Source organism: Ranitomeya imitator, chromosome 5 (assembly GCF_032444005.1).
Source record: "Ranitomeya imitator isolate aRanImi1 chromosome 5, aRanImi1.pri, whole genome shotgun sequence".
In the NCBI taxonomy this organism is placed as follows: Eukaryota; Metazoa; Chordata; class Amphibia; order Anura; family Dendrobatidae; genus Ranitomeya; species Ranitomeya imitator.
Window position 1 is genome coordinate 394,092,083 of NC_091286.1, and position 18,477 is coordinate 394,110,559.

Consider the following 18,477-nt stretch of genomic DNA (forward strand, 5'->3'; position numbering starts at 1 on the left):
CTCTGACAATGATACATGCTGACCACTGACATCTGCAAGCTATCCTCACCGGGTTTGTAATACTGGTTTTCAGTATTAACTCTTGCAGGCTGTCTTCTCTGACATGACTGCACTTGTACCCTATTCATAAATATCTAAATTCTATTTTTAAGACAGAGAAAAAGCAATAAAATAAGTAAAATAGACAATTTGTTTTACTTCTAGATTTCTGTTATTTTTCATTCGACAAAAAAATTTTTTTATTGCTGAATTGGAAAGCTAAAGTAAATTTCAGGTTTGCAAGATCATCACAGTCAGGTGATTCAGTCATCTAAAAATCATATTTTTAATCTCCTAAGTATTTTCTGTCTACATTCCCATTTTATCTGTGCGATTGAAAGAATTTAGCTCCCTATTGTACAATGGAATCACTTTACGGAATATATTAGCAAGGAAATGGAAAAGCCTCTATGCGAACAAAAATCTGTTTGTCCAAGGGACCACTTGGTGATTTCTCTTATACTGTGAATGTTCATGAGCATGCTTCATAAATAAAGAATAACATTTCCATATGAATAATTCAGAAGGCAGTTTAGCCTTTGCTTCCTCTGTGCACCTCTTCTGGGGAAGTTGCATTATTCCATCATATTAAAAAACCTCATGTGTCAAGTTAAAAAAGTGTACATTTATGTATATAAATGTAAATATGTTTATTTAAGAGAGGCTCCTATTTTTGAGGCATGCAATTCGATTTTTTAGAATCTGATTGTAGCAAAGTGATAACTTTAATATATGGTTTTAAATTGTAATTAATTATTGGTTGTGCTTAGCCTCGAAGAAGATGTATGTAATTATGCAAAAGTCATCTAATTAAATGTAAATACCATGTAATGTATTCATGTTCACTAGCAACACAATGTGTAGTAATAGTAGTAGGTGAACTTTTAAAATAATTTGCTTTACGCAAATGACCCCTAATAGTGGCCTCCTGGCAGAGGAGTCAATGGGATTTCATGCCCTTAGGGCACAGATTTACTTTGGCAAAAGCTTTAGGGTCAGACCAGTCATGCTGTGTCGAGGTCCTATTGCATCCTTATCATGCTATTTTTTAATTGATTGTTGTTAAATATTACCTTGTTTTACTTGCAAGATCGTTACACTTTGGTTCATGGGTAATCACTGTTCTCCTAAAAAGTTATTGAAAAACCAGCAGCAGCTTTTCTAGCTTTCTCCACAAGACACATCCTTTTTCGAGACGGTGCCTCCTTTCATTGTTCATAGCCATTTACACACCATTTCCTGAAATTAAAGGCACATCCGCCGGTAATTTGCAGTCCTATGTAGCACCTCAGATAGCACACAGCAATATCTCTATTGATACAGATAATGATGCATATGCCTCCTGCAGTCCTGTGTAACAAGTATACAGTAGGCAACATAAGATTTGTATTCGATACTTAAAGTGGATGTTTGGTCTTCTGATAAAAGTCTGCAGTCACTCTATGTGACTGCAGACTTCTGAATGCTTATAGTGAGTGCAGTCCATGTTATAAAGATTCTCCTTTTTTCCCGGCATGATAGCTTGGTCACATGACCCCAAGTATGTGATTTGCGTACCTGTGATCATGTGCCCCCAGGACATGCTCAGCCTCAAATAATACAATTGAATTTAGTGAGGCCGAGCACGTCTATGCAGATTATGGCCAGAAGTATGCAAATTGCAATCTCATGACTGCAAATTCTTGCTTGATACTCCTAACAGCATTTGATGCATTCAGAAGTTGGCAGTCACGTAAATCGACTGCAGGCGTCTATCGAAAAATCGGACAACCCTTTTAAGTCATTCTCAAACAAAAGGCACAGAAACAGTGAGAATTAATTTAACGATTTGTGTAGGTCTCGGTGACTTACATTATGATTACAATTTATAAAGAGACCGCATATCTAGTTTTATTACTTAAGTTATAGGAGCAATATTTTTTTTTAATTATTATTTTTTTTGTATTTTTTAAGCATTATGCGGAGGATATATTCATGGAAGGAGTGGGACGATTCTTTCTCCAGGTTTTCCTGACTTCTACCCTAATTCTTTAAATTGCACCTGGACAATTGAAGTTTCACATGGAAAAGGTATGTCATCCATTTTATGCATTGTCTGTAATGTGCATCATTTAATATACATGAAAGATAATTATTTATCTACCAAACAAATTCCTTAGAATTAAAGACTCCCACTGCGTGGTGCAGGGAAAAATTAGGTATGATCACATATTAGATGGAAGATGTACAAAATACATAACCATGTTGAGAACAATGAAGCAGGACATCCCCTTCTGTGATATATGGAATATTGATTATTCCTGCCCATATTGCCCCAGCAAGTGCACCACCAAGAGTTCAGCAACCGTTTCCCATGCCAAATATGAGTTTAACAGGAGGGTTCACTATTAAGTCTATTCTGATACTTGAATTGTAAGACATGAGTTAATTAAAATACTGGAATAAGCTGAAAGACAGAATCTAAAATGGATTTCCAAATGATGTTTAGCGTGTACATCTTCAATGCAAAGTGCTGCGTTTCAATAGTTACTTTTGTCTTGTTTTTTTCAGGTGTGCAGCTGGTATTTCACACCTTTCACCTCGAAAGTTCTCATGACTATCTATTGATAACTGAGGATGGCAGTTTTACTCATCCTGTGGCGAGACTGACGGGTTCAGTTCTACCACCCACTATAAAAGCTGGACTTTTTGGAAATTTCACAGCCCAGCTTCGTTTTATATCAGATTTTTCTATCTCATATGAAGGATTTAACATTACATTTTTAGGTAAGAAAATTATTGGCAAGGCCAAATTAAAAATATATTGACACAAGACACTTGTTATATTGTTGAAGATAGAGAAGGCTTGTTATAGTAGACAATGTAAAAAGTATGAGTAGGTTTATGTCCAAAAGGGCAAAGCACCTGAGAGTCATAAATTAATATAAATAAAATTATCATATTGACCAAAAATTGAGCAATTAAATATCTAGATGGTTTTACAGCTAAATATTCCGCACTTTTCATTATTACCATTCCTTTTTGCATCAGATGTAGATAATCAAAGTAACTCTGCAAATTAAAAGCAATTATTTATATAAATAAATTTGTATTTTGACACTATAGATAAAAAATGAGACAAGGTATCAGTCTTTTGATTTTTAATTTACATTAAATCGGTTCTAGCATTAAAAACCAATGAAAAGTTAAAGGAAATCTTTCAGCAGGTTTGTGCTATGTAATCTGATTGCAGTATGATATAGGGGCAGAGTGCCAGATTCCTGCAGTATATCACTTACGGTACTTCTTAGGATACATTCCCACAGTCAGTAAACCCTATGGGTTGGACGCTGCGTACATCTGCAGCGTCCTACCTGCAGGGTCCAAATGTTACAGCATAGTGGATGGGATTTCAAGAAATCCCATGTCCACTATGTGTCTATAGATGCCTGTGGATCACCCGCGGAGATGGACATGTAGCACATCTTTCAAGACCACAGCATGTCTATTTTTCTTGCGACGACACAGAAGGAGTCCAGTGTGAGCTTCTTGGGTTCAGAAGATATTGTGAGGACCAGACAAGTGGAGGTGAGTAGCGGTGAGAAACACACAAACAGACCATTTCAAATTTTGCCTGATATACTCATCTCTCTTTATCACTCTGCTATTTTATACCTATTAGTGGGATTCTATAATGTTTAAACTCACAAAATGTTAGACAAATATATTTTTTAACATAAATAAAAAATATCTGGACAAATATAAATGCTTGGTAGTCAGCTATGTCCTCTTGATCTTATTTAAATTTCTTGCCACTGAGGTTGATTAGAAGGTGACTTGAGCAGTGGTAAGTATACTGATAATAAAATTAAAGAAGCTCAGTAGGGAAAATGTAGTTGCTGGGGGTTTTACTTTACTTTTTTAATAGCTACATAGATATTTTAAGTGGGTTATTTCTCAGTAAAAAGGCGGTATTTATACACTTATGCTGCTTATGTATACGTCCCTTTTATAATATGTAAAAGTGCTCTTTATTTTCTTTGATTAATTGATCATTTTCCAATTGCTGTTTTGTTTTTTCTGCTTTTCTGGTCTATGTAGAATATGACCTGGAGCCTTGTGATGATCCAGGGGTGCCTGCATTTAGTAGAAGAATAGGCTTCCACTTTGGTGTTGGAGACAGTCTAACATTTTCCTGCTTCCCTGGATACCGTTTAGAGGGTGCTAATAGACTGACTTGCCTAGGAGGTGGCCGGAGAGTGTGGAATACACCTCTTCCAAGGTGTGTGGGTAGGTGGTCACATACTTTCATTTCATTCATCAAATCTTTATAAATATGATTTATACATTTCTTTTAAACCTATAATGGATGTAGTATAGATGATAAGTAAAATATAAAATAAGTAAAATAAAATATATTCATATATTGTTATACCAAGAATCCTGATCTAGAAAGAAGATTTTATAAATAGCTGTTTGATGTCACAGAAGTACAATGTACAACATACCCATTAGTTGTCCTCATGAGAGCGTATGTCCAAACCCCCGCAAAACAGGATTTGTGTATGCACCAGTGGGGCCATAATAATGGTGCTGACAGGGTTAATGTGTGCTCTGTCGTGCATCATTTTTGGGCGTGCATGCATTCTGGAGACAGAAACCCAGATGCAGTATTCTATGTCTCAGTGCCTCCCTACAGTAGGCTTACAAGACTTAAAATGATGCAAGATAGAGCACTCGTTTGCTGTGTTGTCAACATAGAAAGTCTATGGCCCTTTTGGAGCATACACGCAAATCCTGTTTTGTGGGGGTTTGGACACCATACAGCTGTCTGCTACAGTATGCATCTCAACATAGCCTAAAATTATTTATTTTCAAATTCCATCTTGTATGCTTTGCTGACACATTCTGTAACTACAAGTATGGTGGTAATCCTCTTTAACCCCTTAATGACCGCTGATAAACCTTTTAACGTCAACTGTTAAGGGGCTTTTACTACTCAGAGCTGCTTTTTAATGATGTTGAGGAATAAACGAATAGTGGAGCTGTCTCCACCATGATGACTACTCTCTATTTCCTCCTCTATCTCTTCCTCCTCTTTCCCTTCCCCAACCAATGCGTGTAGGAGAGACAGGATGAAGCTTGTGTGGGTACTAGCCTCTTTTGTGCTATCAGCCAGCTCCTGTTCCTCTTCCTGAGCCTCCATCTCCTCATTGTTTCACAGTCTTTGCTGAGCACATGAGATGAGGCTGGGTTGTATCTAACTGTCTCATGTCTTCCTCCGTCTTCACCTTGTCCGCTTCATGTTTAATTGTCAGCAGTGACTGTTTAAGTAAGCACAGAGGAAGGATCATTGTGCTGATGATGGCATCATTGCCGCTCAGCATCTTTGTGGACTCCTCAAAGTCTTGGAGTACCACACAAATGTCAGACATCCATGCCGCCTCTTCAGATGTTATGTGTGGAGACTGACCAGAATACCGATGGAATTGTAGGAGCTGGTATTGCACATCTGGCCTCTGCTGCTCACAAAGCCTTGCCAGCATTTGCAGTGTGGGGTTAAAGCACGTCGTGAAGTTACACACCAGTCTGTGACCTGGCATTTGCATGCACTGCTGCAGCACTGCCAGAGTGGCAGCAGATATAACTGACTTGCGGAAATGGGTCCTGATGTGGCGTACCTTGACCAGAGGCTCTGACAAAGCTGGGTCGATTTTCAGAAACTACCGAATTGAGCACATGGGACAAGCATGGTACATATGTGAACTTGCCAAGCTTCACAGCCACCACCATATTGTTGCCATTATCACACACAACTATGCCTGGTTGTAGAATTAGCTGTGAGAACCACAGATTTGTCTGGTCTTTTATTCTTTTCAATAACTCTACAGCTATGTTCAGTTTAATTCCTAGACAAATTATCTTCAGCAGAGCCTCTTGGCACTTCGCCGAGGCAGTGCTGAAGAGCTTCCTGCTTCTGGCCGATGTGTATGACACGTTCCGAGATAGCACATTGACGATGGAGAATGAGGAGAAGCAGGAGGGGCTGTAGAAACTGATGTAGGAGGTGAAGGAAATCCTGAGAGAAAAAGGGCCAGCAATCCTTGGCATCAGTGGCACATGTGCCGTGCCAGGGTGTGACTCGGCTCTGGTCTCCACAATGTTCACCTAGTGTTCCGTCAGGGAAATGTAGCATCTCTGGCCAAAAGCACTTGTACTCATGTTGGGCATTAAGTGTGCAGATGAGCAAACTTGTCTGGAAAGCATTCACCAATCTCAAATTTAGCACGAAGGTAGGTCATTAGGATTCGTGTTCAGATTCCTAAGCATTTTTGTCAGTCGGCAAAATTTTGGCGCAGTTTGCTAAAGATCGTGTTTCCCTTAATGCTTTTGTTAGGACTTTGGGTAGAATAGTGATGTTGTATTATTTATGAGGGGGGGGGGGAGCACGTGTTTTATGAGGAGAGAGGGTAGGAGGTCAGGGGAATGGTGGAGTGTAATTTTTTGTTTTATTACCTTAATGTATGTAGATTCCATCAGCCAATCAGGGCACAGAAACCATCCACAATATCCAGACACAGAGCTTCTGTCATTGGCTGCCGAAGTCACATTTATGGCACTATTTTGTCAGTGTAACAGTGCAAAGAGGTTGTTCTTGCTGCTGCAAGTTGTCATTTAGTTAGATAGGTCATGTCCTGTGTGAAATCCACCTTCCAACATCTAACTAGATTGTACTAATAGCTTTGTGCAACCAACAGTCCACATTTTGTAATCCAAATAGTTTGGGTTCATACTATGCTGCAGTCAGAAATCAGGAGATAACATTTACTAATTAAAGTCATTTGGGCTAACACTGAAGTGCAGACAAGAGTGTTACGGCACTGCAACACAGAACTAGGATAGAAGGGGGAAAACTGACCCTGCACTGAGACTAGGCTGATACCCTACAATGGAGTGGGTGTCCCATTCCTTGTGAATAGACCCACTGACAATCCTAGGTTAATCTCAGCAAAGACCTATAGATAGGAGGAAGGAGGTCCCTGAAAGATCTAAGGATTAGGTAAAAAAACAGGTCACCTCCTAGTAGAAAACACAGAGATGGCTGCAGAAACCAACTGAAAAGAGAAACTAAAGATAGCAGAACCAGAGATCCCAGAACTGCACAATATCAAACACAGAAAGCTATCAAAGCAACTAGCCAGAACTCTAGCGGATTTACACTGTTGTCCAGCAAAGAATGGGAGGCAGGTGCTGGGTAATAAAGGGTGATACAATCACCTGACCTAAGGCAACCCAGCACCAGGGGAAAAAGATCAGCAGCCAGAAAACCACAACAAGATGGCGGATGGTCAAAACAAAACAGATTCTAACAAAGAGGCCCCATTTCCTATAAAAATCATATGGGCTAATATTGGGGTGCAGGCTGGAGGCCCTATTTCTTAATCAAAATTGTTAGAGCTAATATTGAGGTGCAGGCACCAGGCCACATTTCCTAATAAAAATCATTTGGGCAAATATCTGAGTGCAGGCAGGAGATCCCATTTCCTATAAAAAAAAATAGTTTAGGCTAATATTGGGGTGCAGGTAGTAGGCCCCATTTCATAATAAACATTGTTAGAGCTAATATTGGGGTGCAGGCACTATGCCCCATTTCTTAACCCTAGAATGCGTATCAGGGGCCTTTTAGGCCCCGGTGCTTACTTTTTTGCTATTATCTGCAAAATTAGTTAGAATTTTGAAACTCTAGGTATTCTTCAAGTATGCCATTGTTGGTAATATCCAGTTGTTCATATAATTTTTTTGTTAGGCATTTTGGTGTAGCAATGCATTTTTGGGGAAAACTACATCTCTACGGAATGGGGGCTTTTTAGGCCCCTGCTATTTTTATCATGTACTCAGCAGTGTTTGTGTCTCAAGTTACTTTATTTGTAGTCAGGGTTCCTGGTGGAGGGGCCAGGGGGTGGATCATGCTTTCTGATCCACATTATAAAGCAACAATGGCAGTGGACAGATATGAGAAAATTAGAAGAAACATTTGATTTGATGATAAGCAAACTCGTGCAGTGATGTTCCAAACAGACAAATTAGCCCCTATCAGTTATATCTGGAACATATTTATCAAAAATTGCACCAAACTTTACAATCCTAGTACTAATGTTATAGTAGATAAGCAACTTGTACCCTTTAGAGGGCTTTGCAAGTTCATATAATACATGCCCAGTAAACAAGCCAAGTGTGGAATAAAAATCTTCTGGATGTGTGATTTTGCAAATTATTATGGCATAAAAGGGCTTATCTACTGTGGCAAAGAAGTTGATGCACCAGTACAGAAAGATCTAGGGTCTGAGATTCTGAAAACACTTGCTGTACCAATATACAATTCAGGTAGAAACATTACCATGGACAATTATTTTACCAATGTTGCACTGGGCAGTTTTCTGCTTGAAAATGCTGTAACACTTGTTGGTACTATGAAGCCAAATCGGCAAGAAATTCCTCAAGCAATGAAACACAATCCACAGTGAGCACTTTATGAGAGTGTCTTTGGTTTCAACAACAAAGCAACACTGGTATTTTACAAAGCGAAGAAGGAGAAATCTGTTATATTACTCAGTACCATACATTATGATTGCGGTATTGACAGCAATGACAGGAAATTGAAACCAGAAATCATCCTGTATTACAATAAAACTAAAGGAGGTGTAGACAAAATAGATGAAATAGTGGGAGAATTTTCATGCAAGAGGCAAACAAGACGTTGGCAACTTGGCATGTAGTAATTGTTTCAAATATGCTTGATGTAGCAGCCCTGAAATCATTCATTATTTATACAGAAGCTCATTCAGAATTCTATGCAAGGAGGAAGGATAGGAGATGCCTATTCTTGAAGGACCTTTGCCATGAACTTGAAATGCCTCACATGATGGAGCGAAGCAACATGAAATGCTTGCCAAAGCAAACTAAAGAAGCAATGAAACGGTGTGGCATACACAAAATTGTTTAGGCAAATATTGGGGTGCAGGCAGGAGACCCAATTCCATAATATTACTCATTTGGGCTAATATTGGGATGCAGGCAGCAGGCCTTATTTCCTATAAAAAATAATTTGGGCTAATATTGGGGTGCATGCACCAGGCCCAATTTTTTAAGTAAAATTGTTTGGGCTAATATTGTGGTGCAGGCACCAGGCCCCATTTCCTAATCAAAATTGTTCGAGCTAATATGGGGGTGCAGGTGTGAGGCCCCATTTCGTAATAAAAATTGTTAGAGCCAATACTGAGGTGCAAGAACCATGCCCCATTTCCTATAAAAATAGTTTGGGCTAATATTGCTGTGCAGGTACTGTTAGGGCTGGTGGAACGCACCAAGTAAATATGGAGATAATATTGGTGCGTTCACAGCCCAGGGTCCACCGTGCAGGAGTGGAACCTGCTGCTAGTAAATGGCGGCACTATATGGCGGCATTGCGCCTGAACAGACACGGGTTCCATCACCCGGTCTGTATTGGAGCTAACGCTGTTGCTTCACAGAGTCGCCGAGATAAAGGATAACGCTGTGCTCTGTTAGCCTCACAGAGGGTCACAGCCCTCTAATGGAGCAGGTAGCATATAGTGGTCACACAGTCAGCAACAGCACTCAAACAACTCCTCTCCAGAGGTGCCGGAATTCTTGTGCCTATACGCCAGCCTAGAATTCATACACACAAACTCCTCTCCAGAGGTGCCAGAATTCTAGTGGCTATACAGCCGACCCTGAGCACATGCTGACAGCGACCACAAAAGTAGCTAAACTTATACACACATGAACTTAAGTTGATACTAGTGCATGGCTGTGCGGCCATGCAAACCTTATATAAGCTCTCCAGGACCCCAAAATTTGCCTATAAACTAAGGTCACCGGCATCAGGGGCTTATCTACAGCATTCTGTAATGCTGTAGATAAGCCCCCAATGTATCCTGAAAGATAAGAAAAACAGGTTATATTATACTCACCCAGGGGTGGTCCCGGTGTGGTCTGGTCCAATGGGAGTCACGGTTCAGGTCCAGCGCCTCCCATCTTCATACGATGACGTCCTCTTCTTGTCTTCCTGCCACGGCTCCTGCTCAGGCATACTTTGTCTGCCGTGTGGAGGGCAGAGCAAAATGCTGTAGTGCGCAGGCACTGGGCCTCTCTGACCTTTCCCGACACCTGCGCACTGCAGTACTTTGCTCTGCCCTCAACAGGGCAGACAAAGTACGCCTGCGCAGTAGCTGTGGCAGGAAGACAAGAAGAGGACATCATCATATGAAGATGGGAGCTACTGGACCCGGACCACGACACCCATCGGACCGGACTGAACCCGGACCGCCCCCTGAGTGAGTTTAATATAACCTGTTTTTCTTATCTTTCAGGATACATTGGGGGCTTATCTACAGCATTACAGAATGCTGTATATAAGCCCCTGATGCTGGTGGCCTTAGTTTATAGGCAAATTTTGGGCTGACAGATTCCCTTTAAGGTCAAAATCAGCTCCGTCACTAAGGGTCTAATGCCCTTTTTGGCTCATTCCTAGTAGTTATTTCCCTACTTGGTAGTTGCCTGCTACTGCTTATTATTCTGCTTGCTCCTCATAACACAAACTGAGTATACATGGCAAATGTATCATATACTTTTTTTCTTATTTGGTGTGTTTTGCAACAGATTTTTAAGTTGCATTACATTTTTTAAGGCTATGTTCGCACTATCATGGATTTGTTTATAACTATGACATGGCAGCTATGCTGGTCTGTTTGCCAACTGTTTAACAACAGTGAGGTTAGTGTCGAAAGAACTTATTGTAATTATTTTTCACAATATTCTGTAATTTTCAGACCTGTGTTAAAAAAAGAAGAAAGAATATCATGCAACTACTTTCCTATTCTCGAACTTGGGAGGAAAAAATTAATCAACTATAATGTAGCTCACTCCCCATACACTTATTTATGCTGCCAATCACTGTGTCGATACAGGAGTGCCTGCAGCAAAAAGCAAAGCTGACATTTTTTGACTGTGATAGTTTATACAGGATATACTCAGAGGGCCAATGATAGATGGGGTGTGAGTGGCAGACATTTATTTTTTGTTAATTAACTGTGTATGACTAAAGGAGAGCTGTTGGATGAGTCACTTTTTATTATGACATTCCTCGTACATATCTGCATAATCATAAAAGACTATATAAAATACGTATGTGCACTCTGTGAAAGAAACATTTCACAAAACTCTTGGAATATAATTGTAAGAAACAACAGCCCTTCAATTTTTGTGCTACCTGCAAAGCAAGTCTTGCTACCTTCACAATATTTCAACAGGCTATTTCTTTGAGTAAAAAGTTTTGTAGACAATAGGAATTGCGGTTGTTTGCACCACAAAATAGGCTGAGCTATTAGCACTTTCATAAACTTAGCGTAAAAATAGACCAGATAGTTGGAAATTGTCCAAAATTTATCAGAGGGGTTTGACACCTTATTTGGCTCCTGTTGGTCATAACATATTGTTTTATAGTTTAAAATTATTACAAGAAAAAAAATGTTTAAATTATTAAATTTGATGCATGTGATCTTTATTATTCTTCTGCCCTATTTATGCCACATTGTTATTAGGTAGACATTGTGTACTGAATTACCGTATATACTCGAGTATAAGCCGAGATTTTCAGCCCAAATTTTTGGGCTGAAAGTGCCCCTCTCGGCTTAGGCTACTTTCACACTAGCGTTTTTTGCAATACGTCGCAATGCGTCGTTTATGGGAAAAAACGCATCCTGCAAAGTTGTTTGCAGGATGCGTTTTTGCCCCATAGATTAACATTAGCGATGCATTGCAACGCATTGCCACACGTCGCAACCATCGTGCGACGGTTGCGCTGTGTTGTAGCGGACCGCCGGGAGCAAAAAATGCTACATGTAACGTTTTTCGCTGCCAACGGACTACTTTTTCCGACCGCGCATGCGCGGCCGGAACTCCTCCCCCACCTCCCCGCACCTCACAATGGGGCAGCGGATGCGATGAAAATCTGCATCCGCTGCACCCGTTGTGTGGTGCAAACAACGCTAGCGTCGGTAACCTCGGTCCGACGCACTGCGATGGGCCGAGCCCCGATTCTAGTGTGAAAGTAGCCTTATACTCGAGTCACGGTCGGAGGTGGGGTCGGCGGGTGAGGGGGAGAGAGGTCTGAGGCATACAGTACTTACCTGCTTCCGGGGCTCCTGTCGCTCCCCCTGCCCATCCCATGGTCTTCGGTGCTGCAGCTCTTCCCCTGTTCAGCGGTCACGTGGGACCGCTCATTTAACTTATGAATATGGACTCCACTCCCATAGGGGTGGAGCCGCATATTCATTCCTCTAATGAGCAGTGCCAGTGACCGCTGACAGAGGAAGAAGCTGCGGCACCCGAAGACCAGCTCTCCGGGAGAAGGAGCGGGATGCTGGGAGCAGGTAAGTAGAGTTGAGCGACCTTGACCTTTTTAGAGTCGAGCCGGGTTTCGCGAAACCCGACTATCTCAAAAGTCGGGTCGAGTGAAATCGGCCGATTATGACGTAAAGTCGGGATCGACCGAAACACGAAACCCAATGCAAGTCAATGGGGCAGCATAGTCGGCAGTGAGTGGGGGCCAGGAAAACACCTAGAGTGCCCATTTTAATGTCAAAACCATCCATTCTTCTTAATGAAGCTTGTCAAGCGTAATTTACCTTATAATAATTGGAAGGCATTTGAAATTGGGGGTCATTTGGCTAAAGTTGTGTGGGGTAGGGCTGGTTCAAGTAATTAGTGGGCCCAGGAAATCTGGACCACGTCACGGCAGTGGAGCAGGGAGAGGTAAGTATTTCAACTTTGCAAGTGCTGTGATCCTGAGCAAGCAGGGGGGGCCCACTTGTTGGCATTGGCACTGGCACAGGGCCCCTCAAAGTACAGCGGTGTGTTTGCACGGCGGGGGCGCCTCCCACCGGCAGCAACACTTTTGCGTACTATGAGAGGCCCTGTGCCAGTGACGTCGCCAACTAGTATTCCTCCCCCCACCTGATGAAGGAACCTGCACTTTCATCTGCACCTTCCTCTTTGTCCCCGTGTAAGGTGGTATGGTATGCGGGAAGAGCAACCTGACTTTCAGCAGGGTCACAATGTTGTTGTGTAGCATGCACGGGGAATGTTGCGTTATCGGTCAATGTACCAGCAGACTCATCTATCACTGGCTGGGCAATGGGCACGATGAAGTGGAAACACAGATATAGGCCCAAAGAATAAAGTGGGCTAAATGCAGTTCAAAATTGGTAACACAGGAATAACCAGGGGGCATTGCAGTGGAGGACAACTGGAATGAGAGGCTGACACAGAGAGTAGGGCCAAATCAGTAAGTAGTCGAAATGCAGTTCAAAATTGGCAACCGTAGTAAACAGGCGGCACAGCTTTGTTCAGTGGAGGAGAACAGCAAGGAGTGGCAGACACCGATAGTAGGCCCCAACCCAACTAGTAGGCCAAATGCAGTCTAACATTAACAACTACTTAACGAGAGCCTGAAAATGGAATTTCAGGACAGGAAACCAGGAGAACAGCAAGGAGTGGCAGACACCGATAGTAGGCCCCAAACCAACTAGTACGCCAAATGCAGTTGTTCCATTTAACCACAATTTAATGAGAGCCTGAAGATAGAAGCTCAGGAAAGGCAACCTGGGGAACACCTTGGAGTGTAACACACCATCTCTCTCCACCCCATACCCATTTTGTAGGCCTAATGCAGTGTACTTTTCTACAACTACTAAACGAGAGTCGGAAGACCGAAGCAATGGCAAGGAAACCTGGGGAACACCTTGGAGTGTAACACACCATCTCTCTCCACCCCATACCCAATTTGTAGGCCTAATGCAGTGTAGTTTCCAAGAACTACTAAACGAGAGCCGGAAGATCGAAGCTCAGGAAAGGCAACCTGGGGAACACCTTGGAGTGTAACACACCCTCTCTCTACACCCCATACCCAATTTGAAGGCCTAATGCAGTGTAGTTTCCAAGAACTACTAAACGAGAGCCGGAAGATCGAAGCTCAGGAAAGGCAACCTGGGGAACACCTTGGAGTGTAACAAACCCTCTCTCTACACCCCATACCCAATTTGTAGGCCTAATGCAGCGTAGTTTCCGACAACTACTAAACGAGAGTATGAAGATCGAAGCTCAGGAAAGGCAACCTGGGGAACACCTTGGAGTGTAACACACCCTCTCTCTACACCCCATACCCAATTTGAAGGCCTAATGCAGTGTAGTTTCCAAGAACTACTAAACGAGAGCCGGAAGATCGAAGCTCAGGAAAGGCAACCTGGGGAACACCTTGGAGTGGAACACACCATCTCTCTACACCCCATACCCAATTTGAAGGCCTAATGCAGCGTAGTTTCCAACAACTACTAAACGAGAGCCGGAAGATCGAAGCTCAGGAAAGGCAACCTGGGGAACACCTTGGAGTGTAACACAACGTCTCTCTACACCACGGAAGGGCTGATTCTTAGGAAGGAAGGCTGTTGGAAATAAGCATTGCGCGTCCGAGGGTGATTATATTCTTATTAGGTATATACTCACCCTCGGACGCGCCCTGCTTCTTTATTTGGAATGAATGTTTATTTGCAATGTGGTGTTGACTTTCTCTATTATTTTGGTAATTAATGATTTTATTATTTTCATTGTTTTGCATCTTCTCGGCAATAATATAAAGAAGACGCGACAGGACAACACTCGGTGGATGCCATATGTGTGTTTTCAATTTAAAAAACCTTTCAGTTAACTACTTGCAGGAGAAAGTAATTGTAGCTGGTGGCCATTTTTAGTACTGTACCAGATTTTAGTTGTGTGTTTGTTTTTAATGTTAAAATGTCTGCATTTGATATCTCACCAGTATTTTCTTTTTTATAAGCAAAATACTTATTTTTATATTTTCTGATGTTGGTTCCAGGGGTACACGGGCAGCAGTGGTGTGGTCAGTGGAGGCCTAGTGGAAGGAGTGACCGCAGACAGGCATCGAAGGCCTAAAATAATAACACATGGCTGTAGGCAATTTTAAATTGGTTCCAGGGGTACACGGGCAGCAGTGCCCTGGTCAGTGTAGTAGTAGTTGAAAGAATGGACCGCAGACAGGCATCGAAGGCCTAAAATAAAAAAATTGGGCTGGCTGTAGGCAATTTTAAATTGGTTCCAGGGGTACACGGGCAGCAGTGGTGTGGTCAGTGGAGGCCTAGTGGAAGGAGTGACCGCAGACAGGCATCGAAGGCCTAAAATAATAACACATGGCTGTAGGCAATTTTAAATTGGTTCCAGGGGTACACGGGCAGCAGTGGTGTGGTCAGTGGAGGCCTAGTGGAAGGAGTGACCGCAGACAGGCATCGAAGGCCTAAAATAATAACACATGGCTGTAGGCAATTTTAAATTGGTTCCAGGGGTACACGGGCAGCAGTGACCTGGTCAGTGTAGTAGTAGTTGAAAGAATGGACCGCAGACAGGCATCGAAGGCCTAAAATAAAAAAATTGGGCTGGCTGTAGGCAATTTTAAATTGGTTCCAGGGGTACACGGGCAGCAGTGGTGTGGTAAGTGGAGGCCTAGTGGAAGGAGTGACCGCAGACAGGCATCGAAGGCCTAAAATAATAACACATGGCTGTAGGCAATTTTAAATTGGTTCCAGGGGTACACAGGCAGCAGTGCCCTGGTCAGTGTAGTAGTAGTTGAAAGAATGGACCGCAGACAGGCATCGAAGGCCTAAAATAATAACACATGGCTGTAGGCAATTTTAAATTGGTTCCAGGGGTACACGGACAGCAGTGGTGTGGTCAGTGGAGGCCTAGTGGAAGGAGTGACCGCAGACAGGCATCGAAGGCCTAAAATAATAACACATGGCTGTAGGCAATTTTAAATTGGTTCCAGGGGTACACGGGCAGCAGTGGTGTGGTCAGTGGAGGCCTAGTGGAAGGAGTGACCGCAGACAGGCATCGAAGGCCTAAAATAATAACACATGGCTGTAGGCAATTTTAAATTGGTTCCAGGGGTACACGGGCAGCAGTGACCTGGTCCGTGTAGTAGTAGTTGAAAGAATGGACCGCAGACAGGCATCGAAGGCCTAAAATAAAAAAAATTGGGCTGGCTGTAGGCAATTTTAAATTGGTTCCAGTGGTACACGGGCAGCAGTGGTGTGGTCAGTGGAGGCCTAGTGGAAGGAGTGACCGCAGACAGGCATCGAAGGCCTAAAATAATAACACATGGCTGTAGGCAATTTTAAATTGGTTCCAGGGGTACACGGGCAGCAGTGCCCTGGTCAGTGTAGTAGTAGTTGAAAGAATGGACCGCAGACAGGCATCGAAGGCCTAAAATAAAAAAATTGGGCTGGCTGTAGGCAATTTTAAATTGGTTCCAGGGGTACCCTGTCAGCAGTGGTGTGGTCAGTAGAGGCCTAGTGGAAGGAGTGACCGCAGACAGGCATCGAAGGCCTAAAATAATAACACATGGCTGTAGGCAATTTTAAATTGGTTCCAGGGGTACACGGGCAGCAGCGGTGTGGTCAGTGGAGGCCTAGTGGAAGGAGTGACCACAGACAGGCATCGAAGGCCTAACATAACAAAAAATGTCAATACAATGGTATTGTCAGTGGCAGGCATTGAAGGATGTCAGCGCATAGACTAAACATTGGTGGAGCTGTGAGATAATTTTGCAAGTGGTAGAGCACTGTTTGAGCTGGGGTGGGGGGAAACTGTCTTGTGGCCGGCGGTACAGGCCCAGGGCCCCTCATATTACAACGGTGTGTCTGACGTTGGGTGCGCACCACCACCGCCAGAGACACTTTATTGTACTAGGAGGGACCCAGTGGCAGTGCCGTCGACCAAAAGCGGGCTCACCCACCTCTTCAGACAAACTGCACTCTCACGGGTGCTGTCGCCAAGTGTCGATACCACGGCCCCGTGTGGGGAGTTTGGCCATTTAGTGAGGTGTAAACATGTCGTATGCTGGACAATCAGGTGCTGAAAATTACGAGATTGGAAAAGGCATTCAGAATAGTCCACAGGCAAGACCTTTTCATAGGAAAGCTAGGTGTCAGCCGGGCAAGGTGGGGCAAAAGATTTCGAAATCCAGTTGTGGTTCATTTTAATGAAGGTTAGATCATCTACATTTTGGGTAGCCAGACGAGTCCTTTTTTCTGTTAGTATTGAACCTGCAGCACTGAATACTCTTTCTGATAGGACACTAGCTGCCGGGCAAGCAAGCTCCTGCAATGCATATTCTGCCAATTCTGACCAGGTGTCTAATTTTGATGCCCAGTAATCAAATGGGAATGACGGTTGAGGGAGAACATCGATAAGGGATGAAAAATAGTTTGTAACCATACTGGACAAATGTTGTCTCCTGTCACTTTGAATTGATGCTGCAGTACCTGTCCTGTCTGCGGTCATAGCAAAATCACTCCACAACCTGGTCAGAAAACCCCTCTGGCCAACGCCACTTCTGATTTCTGCCCCTCTAACTCCTCTGGTCTGCTGGCCCCTGCAGCTCGTGTGAGAACGATCACGGGCGCTGTGTGCAGGGAATGCCAGAAGCAAACGGTCAACAAGAGTTGATTGTTTGGTTGCTAATATTAGTTCCAAGTTCTCATGTGGCATTATATTTTGCAATTTGCCTTTATAGCGAGGATCAAGGAGGCAGGCCAACCAGTAATCGTCATCATTCATCATTTTAGTTATGCGTGTGTCCCTTTTGAGGATACGTAAGGCATAATCCGCCATGTGGGCCAAAGTTCCAGTTCTCAAATCTGCGGTTGTGCTTGGTTGAGGGGCAGTTTCAGGCAAATCCACGTCACTTGTGTCCCTCAAAAAACCAGAACCCGGCCTTGCCGCGCCACCAATTTCCAGTGGCCCCGGAAAAGCTTCCTCATTAAAAATATAATCATCCCCATCATCCTCCTCGTCCTCCTCCTCCTCTTCGCCCGCTACCTCGTCCTGTACACTGCCCTGGCCAGACAATGGCTGACTGTCATCAAGGCTTTCCTCTTCCTCAGCTGCAGACGCCTGATCCTTTATGTGCGTCAAACTTTGCATCAGCAGACGCATTAGGGGGATGCTCATGCTTATTATGGCGTTGTCTGCACTAACCATCCGTGTGCATTCCTCAAAACACTGAAGGACTTGACACATGTCTTGAATCTTCGACCACTGCACACCTGACAACTCCATGTCTGCCATCCTACTGCCTGCCCGTGTATGTGTATCCTCCCACAAAAACATAACAGCCCGCCTCTGTTCACACAGTCTCTGAAGCATGTGCAGTGTTGAGTTCCACCTTGTTGCAACGTCTATGATTAGGCGATGCTGGGGAAGGTTCAAAGAACGCTCATAGGTCTGCATACGGCTGGAGTGTACAGGCGAACGGCGGATATGTGAGCAAAGTCCACGCACTTTGAGGAGCAGGTCAGATAACCCCGG

The 18,477-nt window shown here is 43.2% G+C and overlaps 1 protein-coding gene across 1 annotated transcript in view; it reads left to right on the forward strand.

Moving 5' to 3' along the window:
- Positions 1-18,477, forward strand: part of CSMD1 (CUB and Sushi multiple domains 1) — a 3,308,788-nt gene that overhangs the window by 2,398,350 nt on the left and 891,961 nt on the right. The window contains exons 19-21 of the mRNA XM_069726899.1: positions 1,993-2,109; positions 2,590-2,805; positions 4,120-4,308. Coding sequence (XP_069583000.1) covers positions 1,993-2,109; positions 2,590-2,805; positions 4,120-4,308 — 522 coding nt within the window. The remainder of the gene's footprint in view (positions 1-1,992; positions 2,110-2,589; positions 2,806-4,119; positions 4,309-18,477) is intronic.